This window comes from Podarcis raffonei, chromosome 2 (genome assembly GCF_027172205.1).
Source record: "Podarcis raffonei isolate rPodRaf1 chromosome 2, rPodRaf1.pri, whole genome shotgun sequence".
NCBI lineage: Eukaryota > Metazoa > Chordata > Lepidosauria > Squamata > Lacertidae > Podarcis > Podarcis raffonei.
The window spans coordinates 116996973-117013100 of record NC_070603.1 but is presented as its reverse complement, the minus strand read 5'-3'; the positions used below and the strand labels follow the sequence as shown (position 1 = coordinate 117013100).

Genomic DNA, 16128 nt, shown 5'->3' with positions numbered 1-16128 from the left:
TTCAAAAAGATAATGAGGTGGTTTGCAACAAAGACACACAAAACCATACAGTGAAAACCATGAAAAAATGAAAGCAGTAATCAATTACAGTGGTACCTCGGGTTAAGTACTTAATTCGTTCTGGAGGTCCGTTCTTAATCTGAAACTGTTCTTAACCTGAGGTACCACTTTAGCTAATGGTGCCTCCTGCTGCTGGAGCACGATTTCTGTTCTCATCCTGAAGCAAAGTTCTTAACCCGAGGTAATATTTCTGGGTTAGCAAAGTCTGTAACCTGAAGCGTATGTAACCTGAAGCGTCTGTAACTCGAGGTACCACTGTAATCATTGTGGAAAGATGCATTCTTATTTGCCTGCACAGGCCTGGCGGAGTAGAAAAATTTTCAGCAACGCATTTAAAAGCTGAAACTTTCGAATTTGTCTCAGCGCTCTGTGATTCTATATGCTTTAGTGGAGATCCCTGCATTGCGGGGGGTTGGACTAGATGACCCCTAGGGAACCCCTTCCAGCTCCATGTTTCTATCATCCCTTTTGGAGCAGTCCAAGTTGGTGGCTGTGACCACATGGCGTGGGTGCGAATGCCACTGTGCTGTGCAATGAGGTTGTTTCTTTAGCCTGTTTTGAAAGAGACTTTTTCACCCTTCCAGCCTGATTTATTTTGAAAAAAGAACAAGAACTGCAGCCAAGGATGCCCTGCACTTTTCCTCAGATAAAGAAGTCCAAGGAGAACCGGAAATGAAGGCTTTTGCTTTGGGTTTTGTTTTTTTAAAGGCTTGTTTCCTTTCAAGCACCTAGCTCTTTGTGGTAAACAAAGGGCATCCACTTCCTGCCCCCTCCCCTCTTGCTCCCCTCTGGAGGGAAACTGGCTTTTGAATATCTTCTTGCTGCAGAGAACAGGCTGCCAAGCCAGGAGAGAAGTGTGCAGCAGTGCCAAGGCTGCGAGGGAGAGGTGAGTGAAAATGGGGGGGGAGGGACCTGAAAGGGGGAGGGGGCAGGAGGAAGCTGCAGTTGGATAGAGAATGCAAAATTGCTGGAAAAACAATGAAACTACTGCTGCAATCCCAGATCCTGGGAGAACAATAGGGCAGCAGCAACAAGATTCAACCTCTCCCAATAATACTAATACTAATAATATACTAATACTAATAATAATATTAATACTAATAATAATAATAATAATAATTTATTATTTATACCCTGCCCATCTGGCTGAGTTTCCCCAGCCAATCTGGGCGGCTTCCAACAAAGTATTAAAATACAGTGCTCTGTTAAACATTAAAAGCTTCCCAAATTAAACCAATTCCAAACAGCCTGCTAAAGAGCGATGTGGGGGAACCTGTGGTCCTCCAGATGTTGTTGGACTGCAACTCCCATCATTCCTGACTATTGGTTGTGCTGGCTGGGGCTGATGGGAGTTGGAGTCCTAATAGCATTTGGAGGGCCCCAGGGGTTCCCCATCCCCAAATCCCTGCTGCAAAGTGCACGCTAGTGCAGAAGTTGAAAGATGTCACAAGTGTACACACTAAATCATAGAATCACAGAATTCTTGAGCTGGAAGGGATCCCGAGGGTCATCTAGTCCGACCCCCTGCAATGCAGTAATTCTGTGCACAGTTGTCCCTGGGTGGGCTCAAACCAGCATCTTTCTAGAAGCTATGTAAGGCATTGCACAGATTCTGTTGCTGTGTCTAGGAACAGCAGCTTCAGCCTCAACTGTTAGCGCACGGCAGTACCACACCACTTGAACTACACAGGAGCAGGTTGTTGTTTTTTCTTCCACTGGTCAGTTGGCAAGCCTGAGTTGCCACCTTTTCTTCAGCTTTCCTGATTGGGCTCCTCTGCTTGCTGCCAACCTTAGATAGACATTAGAGTGAAGTTTTGCACTGAAAGAGAAATCTATTATTTGAGAGAATGCCTGTTTCTTCCTTGAGAGGTGGTGTGTTCCCCTTAACGGGAGGTATTTAATAGCAACCGCCTGTTGGGGAAACTGTGCTGTAGTTGCATTTTATGTCTTTCACTAATCAGGGAGTTAGTCTAGATCAGAGGAAGAACCCTTCCTTCTCTGTGTCTCCATTCACATCATACATTTTTAAATAGGATTATATCACTTTAAACTATCATTTTTTTCTGCCAAAGAATCCTGGGAACTGTAGTTTCTAAAGGGTGCTGAGAGTTGCCCCCTATTCCTCTCACAGAGCTACAGTTCCATATTAGTATAAACAGCCCCTCTTCTTGGGAAACTCTGGGAGTTGTAACTGTCAGGGAATTGAATTGTGTTATCTGCAGTTAATACCGTTACTAGTGATGTGTTTATTTTGCATTGTTTAAAAATAAATAATCCATGTTAGAGTTTATTTCCTCTGAAACACAGGCATACCTCAAATTTATATTTAACCTCTGCAAGTTGCTCATACCATAACATAAAATGGAAAGTGTGCCACAGTTCCATTGATTTATTTGCCCATCCTTCATCCTTCTCCATCAGTTCTGGGGCTGTTTATATTGGCCTGTCTTTCCGGACAGTTGTAGGGATTCCTGAAATAATGGATAAGAATCATTTTGAAATTCTGTCAATCTCAGTTTTAGAGTTTGGATTTGATATCCCACTTTATCACTACCTGAAGGAGTCTCAAAGCGGCTAACATTCTCCTTTCCCTTCCTCCCCCACAACAAACACTCTGTGAGGTGAGTGAGGCTGAGAGACTTCAGAGAAGTGTGACTAGCCCAAGATCACCCAGCAGCTGCATGTGGAGGAGTGGGGATTCAAACCCAGTTCACCAGATTATGAGTCCACCGCTCTTAACCACTACACCACACTGGCTCTCTCTCTTTTATTTCAGATGTGTGGAACACACTTTTCCAACAATAGTGTTGAGCTCGACGCACCTTGCAACAGTAATATTGCATTTGAAAATGATGGGTAAATAACATTATAAGAAAGAAGCTGTTTCTTAGGACAGTAGTGTTTAGTCTGTTCTAAGCTCCTTGCACCCAGAGAGCTAGTTTATCAGGAAGGTCCAGACACTTTGTGAGGGCAGGAATATCAGTTGCTTTGCCTGTGGTTCCCAACTAAATATTCACATAAATATTGTTCCCTTTCAGGTGAAGCCTGCAGCACTTCATCGGAGAGACCACAACACCCTGCAACTTATAGTTTCCTAGAAGACTGTAATATAGCAAGAGGTTCATGGACTGTGAGGAGTGATTTAGAGAAAGCCCACCAGAGGCTGGGAACTCCTCCTTACATTTGAACAGTTCAATGGAGACCTTGAGAGTGGAGGTGAACATGTCTGTGGATGAAGGGGCAGCAAAGGCCCCAGGATTGCAGAAGGGAGAGCAAAACATCCCCAACGTCAAATTGTGGACAGATCTGGGGGGAACAAAAGCCCCACAGCTTGTATGCATCAAGGGGATTGGAGAATCACAAGCTACGGTCTATCCATGGCAGGTGAAACGTGAACCAGAAGAGGAGCTTCAGGAACGCTGGGAAGCCCAGTGGCAGGAGTTCCTCAAGACGTTGCAGGCCCCTCACTCAGGATGGGGGAATCATCAGGTATCAGAGGGGCCCTCCCCATGGGAGGATGCTAAGGCCTTCATGGCCTCCTTTGAGCAAGTAGCCTCCGCCTGCCGGTGGCCTCTGGACAAGTGGGTGACTCTGCTCTTGCCGGCCCTCAGCGGAGAGGCCCAGCAGGCCTTCAACAGCCTCAGTGCCCAGGACAGGGGAGACTACGGGAAGGTGAAGGCGGCCATCTTGCAAGGGGAGTCCACTTTGAGGGAGAAGCAGCGCCAGCACTTCAGGCAGTTCTGCTACCAGGAAGTGGAGGGGCCCAGAGGCGTTTACGGCCGGCTGAGGGAACTTTGCCGCCAGTGGCTGAGAGCGGAGAGACACACCAAGGAGGAGATCTTGGAGTTGCTGACCCTGGAGCAGTTCCTGACCGTCCTGCCCCAGGATATGGAGGGCTGGGTCAGGGAAGGCAGGCCTGAAACCTGCGCCCAGGCGGTGGCCTTGGCAGAGAATTTCCTGTTGCAGCAGCAAAACACAGTGAAACAGGAAGGAGAGGTGAGGGGTGTTCAATGCTGGTCATTCTGGTGGTCCTGGAAGGTGGATTCAGAAGAGAGTGGCTGCCCCGATTTTTGCATTACTTGATTGGTGCCAATCCAGTTACAGCTCGGATGGTTAGATAAATGGCATTGGAACTGAAGAGATACTGTTGCCACTAGCATTTTAGATCAGATTTTTGCAGCTAGCTTTCTGGGGTTATGGTGGAGTCAGCTGGGATAAAGTTCCTCTATGGAAACAGGAATACAGGAATATACCAAGTCAGGCTCAGTACTGCTGACAAATGACTGGCAGCAGCTGTAGAGAGGACTCTCCTGCACGTTATATACCACTTTAAACAGCCATGGCTTCCCCGCAAGAATCCTGGGAAGTGTTGTTTGTTAAGGATGATGAGAGTTGTTAGGAGACCCTATTCCCCTCACAGAGCTACAATTCCCAGAGTTCTCTGGGAAGAGGGACTGGTAGTTAAACCACTCTGGGAATCGTTTAATTCTGTGAGGGGAATAGGGCGTCTCCTAACAACATTCTGCATTACCTGTAGTTTCTCGACCAAGGGCAATGGAACCCCGTACTGAGTGGATTTTTGGAGGAGAAACCAAATATTTGCCTCTCTTGGAGCACTAATGCCTTGATTTTTCTTTAATTGCAGCTTCAGATGTCTCGACCTCAGGGGATCATAACGGCTGTGGATTCCTCTGAGGCCAGCCAGGTCTTGCCCTTGGACACCTGGCAGAGGCAGGTTTGCCAGGCCACTGAACAGGCGAGAAAAGGAGGTAAGGACACAAGTGGTAAGACTCAGGTTGCATCAGAATGATGGAAATTTGATTGGGTTGTTGTATCTAAGGAAGTCATCCTGTTAGTGCAAGGACTTCCACCTGTGCCATGGGACTTCATCTGCTCACTAGAGATGAGAAGGCCTGGGGGAGGGATAGAAAAATGGGGGGACCCAGTTTTTCTTTAATTTTAAATGTGACGGGCACCACATTCTGCTTATTCTTGTAGTTGATGGGCAAATGTGCGAGAGCAAAATGAAGGAGCCTTATCATGGATGTTCTGTGCAGGTGGCACCAGAAAAGCGCTCCTTAGGAAGAGGCGACATATTCCAGTATCACAATGAGGCCACAAGTCTTCAGATTTTGCGAGAGTCAGAAAAGGAGCAGGGAAAGGATACAACAAAGAGTTTTGCCGAAACCCTTTCTTGTTCAGAAGGGGGCTCTCAGAGGCAAGTGGCCATAGCCCAGAATAACACCCTGCATGGCAAGGGAGAAAAGGCCCAGAGTGACCTCAGAGGAGACTCCAGGTGGAGCTCAGACATTCGCATAATCCACCTGCTGGAGAAACCAGGGCAATTGCAGTACCGAGTGGAAACCTTTGGTGAAAGCTCAACCCTTGTGGCAAGTGAGAGAAGCCCCCAGGGAGAGAAGACGCATAAGTGCACTTACTGTGGGAGGAGCTTCTGTCATAGGGCAAGTCTCGCAGCACACGAGAGAATCCACACAGGTGAGAAAATGGTTCTGTGTCAGGCTGAAAGCTGCATTTGCTGGGCAGGAGAACTCCATGGGTGCCTGAGCAGATCAGGGGCTGAATTGAAGGAAGTCCCCATTGCCATCCCTGGCAGATCCAGTTAAAAGGATCTGGGGGTTTTCCCTGTCCCTGAAACCCATCCTTAACTGCACGGCCACAGGAATAGTTAATACAGGGCTAAGGTAGACTATTAGTCTCACTTGCTTAGCAGGTGTAAATCAATGGCTGGATACACACTGACCCATTTGCAACACAAAAATGTAGTTTTTCTCATTCCAGAGTCATTCATGCTTGTCCTCGGCATGCAGATGGAACAGGCGATTGCAGTCTTGGTATACAACCATGGCTACTATTTTTTAATTATTATTTAAATTTATTGGTTGCTTTGTTAACCTAGGTAACTGAAAGTGAATTACAATATATAAAAAGGCAAACACGTACATTGAAATGAGCATAAAAGAAAAAACAAAACAAAGACAATCTTAAAGACAATCCTGTTTTTAAAAGACAGGGTTAAAACATTCTGCCCGCTCAAGTTGGCCACAGATAATTAAGAACCAAAGGCCTGGCAAAAAAGACGTGATTTTGCCTGGTGCCTAAAGCTATGTAATGATGGTGCCAGGCAAGCCTCCCCGGGGTGAGCATTCCACAAGTGGGGAGCCACCACCGAAAAGGCCCATTCTCATGTTGCCACCCTCCAGATCTCCTGAGGAGGGGCACACAAAGGTCATGGTGATTCTTTTTCTTGCTCTGTTGTTGCTTTTCTTGTCTTGTGAGACCCTTTGGGCACATTTCTGTGGAAAAGCAGCATGCAAATTTAATGGGTCTCCTCTCGGTGGGACTAGTATTGGATGCAACACGATGTCTTCTTGTCTTGATGGCTACCTCCGGATAGGACTAGAATTAGATACAAACATTAAAATAATGTGGAAAACGGGTGAAGATACAGATTTTTCCTTCTTTGGGGTGGAGAACCTTTTTGCTTTAGTTGAGATTCCTGCATTGCAGGGGGTTGGACCAGATGACCCGTGGGGTTCCTTCCAATTCTACAATTCTGTGATTCCATGTTTAAATTCGAGGAACAGGACAGAGATTTGCAGCTGTTGGAAACTCTTAGCCAGAGCAAGGATTTCACATCAAGGTTCTTTTTTAATATATATACATCCAGGAGCACTTGAAACCGCAGGACATCGCCTTCAGCAGGAAAGCTCAGAACAACTGGAGCTAAGAGAGTTGAGAAGAGGCAAGGTTTCGTGTCATGGCAAAGAGGGAGTGAGGCCTGCGGGTCAGCAGGGGATCAGGCCAGAGAGGAACGTGGATGGAGCTCTTCTCAGTAAAGGAGGCGACTTGGGGTGGGAAGAGGGCAACGGTCACCAGAGGCTCCACCACTGCCATTGCGGAAGGAGCTTCAAGCACCGCTGCAACCTGAAAGCCCACGAGCGGACCCACACGGGAGAAAGGCCCCACAAGTGTTTGGACTGTGGGAGGAGCTTCGGCAAGGGTTCCACGCTCCGGGCTCACGTGAGGACTCACACCGGGGAGAAACCGTACATGTGCTCCACCTGCGGGAAAAGGTTCACGACCAGGTCGGGCCTCCTGACCCACGAGAGAATCCACACAGGGGAGAGGCCCTATAAGTGTTCGGACTGTGGGAGGAGCTTCATCCAGAAGTCCTGCCTTCTGGCCCATGAGATAAGCCACAAAGGAGAGAAGTCGTACAGCTGCTCCGATTGCGGGAAGAACTTCGGGCACAGCTCAGGCCTTCGTGTGCATCGGAGAATCCACTTGGGAGGGAGAACCACGGAGAAGCTCTGACTGCGGTGGAACAAACGGACAGACAAACCATGGTTAAAGCAAACCACGGCTGAGCGTTAAATATGCTAATGTGATGTCCCTTTGGAGCTACAAATTGGTGTTGTTTAAGGCAAAGGAGTCTTTCAGATATCAATATGTGATGGGTGAGGACTGAGATCTGGCAGTTGTGAAGAACACATAAAGCTTTGTTGGACCCGATTTACCCCCGATTCTCCCAAATAAAACCTCGTAGTTCTTATTTCAGCAGTAAACTGGTGTCTTGAGCTGTACCATTTCTGTTTTTTTTATTATTAAATATTTATTGGTATTTTCAAGAAACACACAACAAACAAAAACAAGAAATAAACAAAGTAAAAAAAACAAAACAAAAAAAACACGAAAAGACATAATATTCAAAACTAAACAGAAAAATAGAAAAAACACATAAAGTTTCTGATACTTATTATCCTTAACCTTATTTCTCAGACCTCCTCACACCTCCCCTTCTTGTATTCCAATTTAAATTGTCAATTCAGCAAGTCCTTAACTTATTTCTTCACCTTAGCTTAAACATTTGTTCTAACATACTATTATTTTACTTTACTTCTTTTTTCCATTTCCTCAATTTATTTTTAACAGCCTTATTTTCAATTAATTTAAAAAGAAAAAACCAATTTTACCTTATTAAAATTACACATCAATACTTATACCTCATTAATTATTCTTAAACCTTTTTCCTAAAGTCGACCAAAATTTCCCTTCCACGATTTACCCAATTTCCTTACCACTAACAAAATATAAAAAGCAAATTATCCTTATGTACCCTTTGGATTCCCAACCTCCACCCACCCTTTTCCCGGTTCCAGTCCCCAACCAATATCCATCAGTCTTTATGTTATTTATTTAGCCTGGAGATCTCACGTCCGAGGCCCTTATATCTCTCTCAGTTCCTTTCTGCCGGTCTCTTTGATAGTCCTTGATGTTAAGCCCCAAGTCTCGGAGGGGCTCCGGCCCAACAGAATCCATGTTGCTTCCAGCCAGTCCTCCATACTTAAAAGCAAAGCCTATGGGGTGCTCCAACTCTTGTTTCAAATTTCTTTCAAATCCAGATGTCCCCAAAGCTCCAGCTTTCACCTTCAACAAATTTGTAATCCTCAGGTCTTCAGATCTCCTCCAAAGGGGATCTCTCCATTTTCCAGACTCCCATTCAGACCAGGCTTTCCGCATCCAATTTTTATTGTCCTTTTTTATCATCATGTCAGGCCTCATATTGTAACTCTCCTTTGACTCCTGCAAACCTCCAGCTCCTCCTTCATTTTCTTCAAAAACAACATATTGCTCCATTGTATCTACACTTTCAGTTTCATTTATTTGTTCAGTTAAATAGGCTTCCTGTTTCAAGTCCTTATCAGGCTCAAAACTGTTGTTTACTGTCCAGTGTAGTAGTGATACCTCTGTAGACAAAGCATTGTATTCATCTTGCAAGTTTCCCAAGAGAACGAGTGCTCTGTCTAATTCTGCTTGGATTTTACAAACTCTAGCCATTTTTGTGATGTAGTATCCCTACTACCCCTCTAGGGGGATTTTAGTTCCTTAATATTCCTTTCAGCTCAAAACCAAAAGTCCAGTTATTTTGTATCGGCCCTCCTTATTTTCAACAAGTTATATCGAATAAACCAGCAAAAACAGCAGAAACAATGTTCTTTTTCCAGCTGACAACTAGCTGACTAACAGCTCACTTGACAGCTGTCAAAATCTTCAATGCAACAGGCTTTCTCATAGGACGTTCCCGGGTCTAGGGGGGGGGGGTGAAATTTCAGCTCCCAAAATTCCTTTTATCCTCCAGTAAATCTTCTTATAATGTCAAAACCGTGAAGTCAGGATCTTTTATTAAAAAACAAGAAACAGATTCTCTCGACCTTAGCTGCCCAGTCCTTTGCTTTAAATTGTTTACAAAGAGGGGGGGTGGACTTCCTTTTTAGCCCCTTCCCGCTCGTTCCAAATCCAAAATTAAAGATTTTTTAAGGTTCCAATCTCCGTATTACTCACGGGTTGATGTTTTAGAGTCCAATCGATCTTAGAAGAAGTTGGCGCTCTCTGCCAATGGCTTGCGGCTTCACTCCGTAGGCGAGGGAGTACTCTCAGCACCACGCCTCACCCTGCCTCCGTTCCGAAGCCTTTAAAAAGGCTCCGTCGCGGATTGGGGGGGCGCAAATGGTGCCCGCCGAGTCTCTGTGTTCACAGGCATCCGCGCCTGTGATTTTAAGGGTCCCCGCTTCGCCGCAGCGGCCAGACCCAGACGCTACGGAGCCGATTCCCTCCGGAGCTCGGAGGGAATCCGCCATTAAACAATGGCGCCAACCCGGAAGTTGAGCTGTACCATTTCTGATGGCAGTAGGGAGCTCAATATGTTCAAATACTTCACTATTAAAAAGAAGCAAACACCCTGCATCTAGAAAGCTAGTGTGCCAATGAGAATCATTTTAGCCCAGGCACACTAGTTTTCTATATGCAGGGTTGTTGTTTTTATGCATTCAGGAACATGAGTCCTCCTCCTGCAATCTGAAGTGGTACTTGCCAGAGGCAGATTTACCCCCTTTAGGTGAACCAGACCATAGCTGGAATTGTATCTCTTTTGACAATTTTTCACATTGTATGGTTGCCTTTTATTTATTTGCCCCTGAAGATATCATGCACAAGAACTCCAACCCCACCTGCAAATATGAATGTAGAGGCAGAGCACTCAGCCTTCTTTGAATTGCTGTCGTAGATAAAATTTTATATGTATTTATTTTTAGTGGAAGCTCATCCCTGTGAGTTGCTGTCCCAATTTGTATTATACAAACTGATCATTTTATTTTTCATGTTTTAAAAGCAAGGTCTTTGCACTTTGGGCCAAACAAACCCCAACACTAACTGAGTTAGCAATGCCAGTAACTAGCCAGGGACAAGACCTTGAGGTTGTGGTGGATAGTTTTGCTGAAGACATCTATCTACCCAGTGTGTGCCACAGCTGTGATAAAGGCAAATTCTACCCTGGGAATTGTTAAGAAGGGAATTGAAAATAAAACTGCTGATATCATCATGCTGTTCTACAAATCTATTGTGGTAAGAAAAATACTGCTTCCTTTCCCTTATGGGGTATCTAAGAGCCCGTATAGAGTCCTTATGTAGGTTCTCTGTCGGTAGGAGAAAATAACACAGGCCAACCAGAGAGTATTGAGAAGCAAAGCAGCTAGTAAGCCTGATCTTTCTTAAACTGTTGCAACAGGGTCCCCCAATCCCCCATGCAGGGGAGGAGAGGAACCCAGAACATTGGTGTGCAAGCTCTTATATAGACATTTGAAGTTGCCTGCAGCTCAAGACCACCCCCCAAAACATCATACATACATCACAGAAAGAGGTGGTCCCCAGCAGAAAATTGAGTGTGTTGCTTCGACCTGATAATGCCTTATCTGATTGCCTTTTCTGGGTAGCCTGGCCATTCCTTTGAGATGGTAAATACTTAGTTCCTGAATCTTTTACGCATATTGATAGTGATCTCAGCTTAACAGATAAAGTGGTACCTCGGGTTAAGTACTTAATTCGTTCCGGAGGTCCGTTCTTAACCTGAAACTGTTCTTAACCTGAAGCACCATTTTAGCTAATGGGGCCTCCCGCTGCCACCGCACCGCTGGAGCACGATTTCTGTTCTCATCCTGAAGCAAAGTTCTTAACCCGAAGTACTATTTCTGGGTTAGTGGAGTCTGTAACCTGAAGCGTATGTAACCCGAGGTACCACTGTACTTGCCAGACTGTATTTACAGGGAGGTGTAAGCCTCTATAGTCCAAAGACAATTGGAAAGCTTTTCCCATTACCTTCCTCCTTGCAGAGAAATATTTGAGGTCAATTTGGGAGAGTCAAAATGGCTTCAGAATTGCTCTCCTGCAATTCTGTATAGTGTTTCAGACACTATACTTATGCATGTGTATTTGCCCTGTACATTTATGAACATTTATTCTATATATATGACCTTATAATTCCTATAACACTATGCTGAGACTGCATTTGGAATACCGTATATGTACAGCTCTGATCATCTCGCTTCACGGAAGGATATTGCAGAGCTGGAAAAGTTTATTTTTACATTTCTACCCCACCTTGAGCTGCCCTAAGGAGCTCAAGCTGGCACGCATGGTCCCCCCCCCCCCTCTCAATTTTATCTTCACAACAACCCTGTGAGGTTTATTAGGCTCAGACTGACTATTCCAATCTCACCCTGTAAGTGGCAGAGTGTGGAATTTGAACCCTGGGCTCCCAAGTCCTAGTCAAACCATTAAGCACTTTACTATGCAGGCTCTTTTATGTGTGTATACATATAAGCACATCAACACATTCAGGTTGCCCAGTCACAATTTATCTTGCGCAACCAACTTGCTCCACTATCAGACTTCATTGCAATAAGAAAAGCGTCAGGAAACAGGTCGGATTATCGACCAGAGAAGAGTGTCTGCAAGGTTATTCATTACTCAAACGGTTAAATCCACTGAGTTTAGCTCCGGTTCCTAGAAAGGCCAGAGAGTGAATAAATGGAGGAGGCGGAGGAGGAAGAAAGATGACGATTGAATAGGAAAGCCACTTCCTTACGAGACCTTTTCCCATCGCGCCCCCTGGAGGTGGGTGGCGGGGTTGACTTGTTCTACGACCTTTGCAGAAAAGGGGGTTCGCGTTGGAGCCTTTTAACAGATCTCCCCACTCCACCCCCAGCTGCAGTTAGCAGGGTTTGCATTGCAAAAGGCTGCAAGGAGATGTGAGCGTGGAGGGAAAGGAAGGGGTTTTAAAGGGGAGCCTAGTAAGTTCCAGAGAAGGGACAGCAGCCGCCTAAGAGCTGGTTGCTCAAGAAGGGAGAGAGACTGAAGAAGAGGAAGAAAAAAGATCCGTTGTGTGTTCAGATACTCTGGTTTCGTCGATTATCTGGCATTTCACCCTGGTAAATCCACGTGTGTGTGTGTGTGTGTGTGTGTGTTTGTGTGTGTGTGTGTTGGGAAGGAGTGCCTTTACCATTATGATTGTAAAATAGTAATACCGGTATATTTCTGGTCAAGGCATTTCTGCTCATGCAAGCCTATCCAAGATGCCTTAAATGCTTTAGTCGGCCTTTAACTACACTTATTTTAATAAACAGCTTGAATTTTTTAAATCTGTTTTTGTTGTTGTTGACAGTTATCATCATTATTATTTGCAAACTCTTTAGAGGTTTTGGGTACAATCCAGCAGTATACAATATAGTTATTACTCATATCATTATTTACTATCCCAGCTTCCTAACAGCTTGTGGTACAGCTGCTTCCTGGTTGGCCACACAGAGAACAGGATGCTGAACTAGATGGGACACTGGCAGGGCTCTTTTTGGTTGTTGTTGTGGCCCTCAGGCTGAAAAAGTGCCCCATCTCTGCTGTAAGGGGGTGCTGCCACTGAGACATCCCTCTGCCCAGTCACCATCCGCCTCATTTCCTAAGGCAGGTGTCCTAGAGCAGAATCCCAGGTGACGATTTTAATATTTATTTATGGCACCATTTATATGCCGTTCCCAGGAAGTTCTCTGGCAGCCTACGATAAAGAGGTTCAAAGGCAGTCCTAACCTTAAGCATGCAAATGCAGCATAGCATTAAGCAACGTGGAAAAAACACGTTGAAAACTAAAGGATTCTCAGGCAGTGCAAGCAGAACTCAAAACCCTTAGAGTTCCAAATCCTGCAATCCCTTAAAGACTTTGAAACTTTATTTTAAAAAAGCTGGCATGCTATATATCTTCACCCAACTCTGACTTGTGCTGTGTTCACATTACTGTCTTAGAACAAAATGAAGCAGTCTTCCCTCTGGCCCACATGATATGAATATCACGCAAATAGCCCTGAAGAGAGGTTCCAGATCTCAGAATAGTTGTGCTTTTTGTGCCTCTAGGCAAAAGTGCTTTTTTCAAATGCTGCAAAATAGGAAAGGACAAAGAATGCATCCATCCATTCGTACAGAAACACTTCTCTTTTCCTTTCATGCAACGAAAGGCTTTATAACAATTCAAGTCAGGCAAAAGCACTCAAGGAAGGAAAGGCCTCTGGGAGAGGTTGTGACTTAGTGGCCCTGAGGGCCAAACAGAGAGATTTGAAGGGTCACACTTGTTCCTGAGCCTGAGGTTCCTTACCCCAGCCTTAGGACATTGTCTTGTTGCTCACCTGGTGCTGAGCTGCTTGTCTTTCTGCAGTCAGACAAGTCCTTTTCTTTGCCCAAGAACGTTTAGGTTGTTTATATCCTAGCCTTTCATCTTCTGTGTCACTACTGCCTTTTGGCTGTTCTCATACTGTGGCGAGCCATTTTAAAAGACTTCAGCCTGACATGTGGGGTAATATTTATTTGTAAGAAATAAGCACCCAGAGCAGGATGTGACTCATATTATGATTCTCCCTTTCGTCCTAGGCAGGTTATGGATGGGTGTGTGAGAATATGATGGAAGAAGCTTCAGGAGCAAGTGGATCTGGGAAAGATTTGAGTGAAGCTGCTCCCAGAGGATTGTTTGGATGTGAAGAAAGTGAAAGATCATGATTATGGTGCCCTAAAGCCATGTGCTGATGTCAAAGGCAGCTTCCAACAGACCTGAAATCATAACCACCAAATAATGCATACAGGAGAGGATAAATATAAGTGTTCAGAATGTGGGAAAACCTTCAGCCGGAGCACCAACCTTCTTGTACATGAAAGAACCCACACTGGAGAGAAACCATACGAGTGCTCCAACTGTGGGAGAAGCTTCACCCACAGTTCAAATCTTAGGGCACATGAAAAAATCCACACAAGAGAAAAGCCGTATGCATGCACAGACTGTGGCCAGACCTTCTATCACAGCTCGAGCCTTACAGCGCATGAGAGAATCCACACAGGGGAGAATGTACACAGGTGCCCACACTGTGAGAAGGTCTTCACTCGTGGCTCAGTTTTTAGGAAACACATGAGAATCCATACAGGTGAGAAACCATTCAAGTGCTCAGACTGTGGGAAAAGTTTCTCTCAGAGGTGCAATCTTATTATCCATGGGAAGACCCACACAGGAGAGAGACCCTTTAAGTGCTCTGATTGCGGGAGAAACTTCAGTCGAAAATGTGACCTCATCGCACACGAGAGAATCCACACAGAAGAGGACCCATACAAGTGTCCGCACTGTGGGAAAAGCTTTTCTCAGAAGTCCAACCTTGTCATACATGAGAGGATCCATACAGATGAGAATCCATATCCGTGTCTGCACTGTGGGAAACGCTTCCGTCAGAAGGGGAACCTCATGACACACGTGCGGATCCACACAGGAGAGAAGCCGTACCAGTGTCTGGATTGCGGGAGGAGATTCAGTCAGAAGGGCAGCCTCACATCACATGAGAAAACCCATTCAAGAGAGAAAAGGACATCTTGCATGCAGGAAGTGAGGACTTGATATTTTTCAGCCTCAGGTGGAAGTATCTGATTTAGTTTTTTGGCTTGGGAGAGCCCTGGTAGTTCATCAAAACCTTACTAAGGGATCTCTCAGTGCAAAGATCAATAGGGGCAAACATGCTTCCCTGAAAGATGGATTGCCCACTAATATTGATCGTCCTCAACACATAGCTATCGATCTACCAGGCTTGACTTGTGTTCTTATGCACCACAAACCCTGCCCCTAAAAAGATGAAACCCTAGTTATTGTGGCTGGAGAAATACAGGACTGTGAAACCAGCTAGGAACAGTTAGAAGTAGTAACATTACTCAGCAGCACTCAAGCTTTAATACATCTGTCATTAATTTTAAAAAGAAAAGGCATTGGGGGGGATTACTTAAAATACTTTGTGTTTGCTGCTCTTGGGGGTTCTTAAAATGATATGTTGTATGTGTATATTTTAGCTCTGGTGTTGGAATTTGCTCTGGAGAGGGCCTCAAATGGTAGGAAATGGTTTAAGAGAAGGGCAGGTCCATAACCGCCTCTTCCTGGTATTTCATTTAACAGAGTCCTACCGCCTCAGTTTCATAACGGAGTGGGTCAGCTGCTCCTTCTTCATAGTTATCCCGTATTTGCACTTGGGAATTGATCACTTTCGCCTGCCTACAGCGGAGTTGTCAAGGATTGTTTGGGAAATTAACGCGAAACACTGAACACTAAAAAGATAATTCTACTACAAATTAGATTTGTAATGAAACGCAGCAGTCTGTAGGGTGCTCATGGCTATCTTGCTGTCTTCTAGGATACTTCTCTCTCTCTCTCTCTCTCTCTCACACACACACACACACACACACACACACACTCTTTTCCTGTCTCATCAGAGAATCAGCTTTTCAAGGCCACTAGAAATGTGTGTTCCTCTTTGGCCTGTTTTCGGAAGGTTTTCTAAAGTTCCGGGGTTCCTCTATGCCTGCTGATACTTTGTGCATGGATGTTGCCATTTTGGCTACCTTTGGGCCAGCACTTGAAGAACCCAGTAGCCATGTGATTGCCTCCTTTTTTCCCCCCTTTTAAATAAAAGTGTTTTCTTTTTCTCCTTCCCACCTGTTTTTATATGTAAGTGCACAACACTGAACATTTCACTGCCAACCCTCCATGATTCAGTTTACAATTCACAACAACCCATAAAATAAAAGAAAGGGAAAGACAGAGCAAGAAAGGAGGAGACTCACTTGAATGAAACCTCCACTGTACAAAAGCAGTCCCTGCATACAGAAATCTAGCAAGTCAGGGGAAAGAATGTTAGAGCCAAATTA

The 16128-nt window shown here is 45.0% G+C and overlaps 2 protein-coding genes across 7 annotated transcripts; both read left to right on the top strand.

Moving 5' to 3' along the window:
- The first annotated feature begins 516 nt into the window (after positions 1-516).
- On the top strand, positions 517-7646 carry LOC128409004 (zinc finger protein 397-like). Of its 4 annotated transcripts, XM_053379151.1 has the most exons (6): positions 517-950; positions 3125-4056; positions 4706-4829; positions 5059-5556; positions 5860-5912; positions 6749-6924. In XM_053379151.1, exons 2-6 carry the CDS (start codon positions 3256-3258, stop codon positions 6806-6808), a joined length of 1536 nt encoding a protein of 511 aa, XP_053235126.1. In that variant the 5' UTR covers positions 517-950; positions 3125-3255; the 3' UTR covers positions 6809-6924. The 4 variants fall into 4 exon arrangements, with proteins under 4 accessions (XP_053235126.1, XP_053235124.1, XP_053235123.1 ...); XM_053379149.1 differs by lacking the exon at positions 5860-5912 and having other exon boundaries at positions 522-946; positions 3099-4056; positions 6749-7646; XM_053379148.1 differs by lacking the exon at positions 5860-5912 and having other exon boundaries at positions 522-950; positions 6749-7646.
- A 2103-nt stretch (positions 7647-9749) lies between these two features.
- On the top strand, positions 9750-16113 carry LOC128409130 (gastrula zinc finger protein XlCGF49.1-like). Of its 3 annotated transcripts, none has more exons than XR_008329182.1 (2): positions 9750-12344; positions 13832-13934. XR_008329182.1 is itself a non-coding variant. In XM_053379370.1 (2 exons), exon 2 carries the CDS (start codon positions 14027-14029, stop codon positions 14831-14833), a length of 807 nt encoding a protein of 268 aa, XP_053235345.1. In that variant the 5' UTR covers positions 11316-12164; positions 13832-14026; the 3' UTR covers positions 14834-16113. The 3 variants fall into 3 exon arrangements, 1 of the variants encoding a protein (XP_053235345.1); XR_008329183.1 differs by having other exon boundaries at positions 13828-13912; XM_053379370.1 differs by having other exon boundaries at positions 11316-12164; positions 13832-16113.
- Positions 16114-16128: the final 15 nt, after the last annotated feature.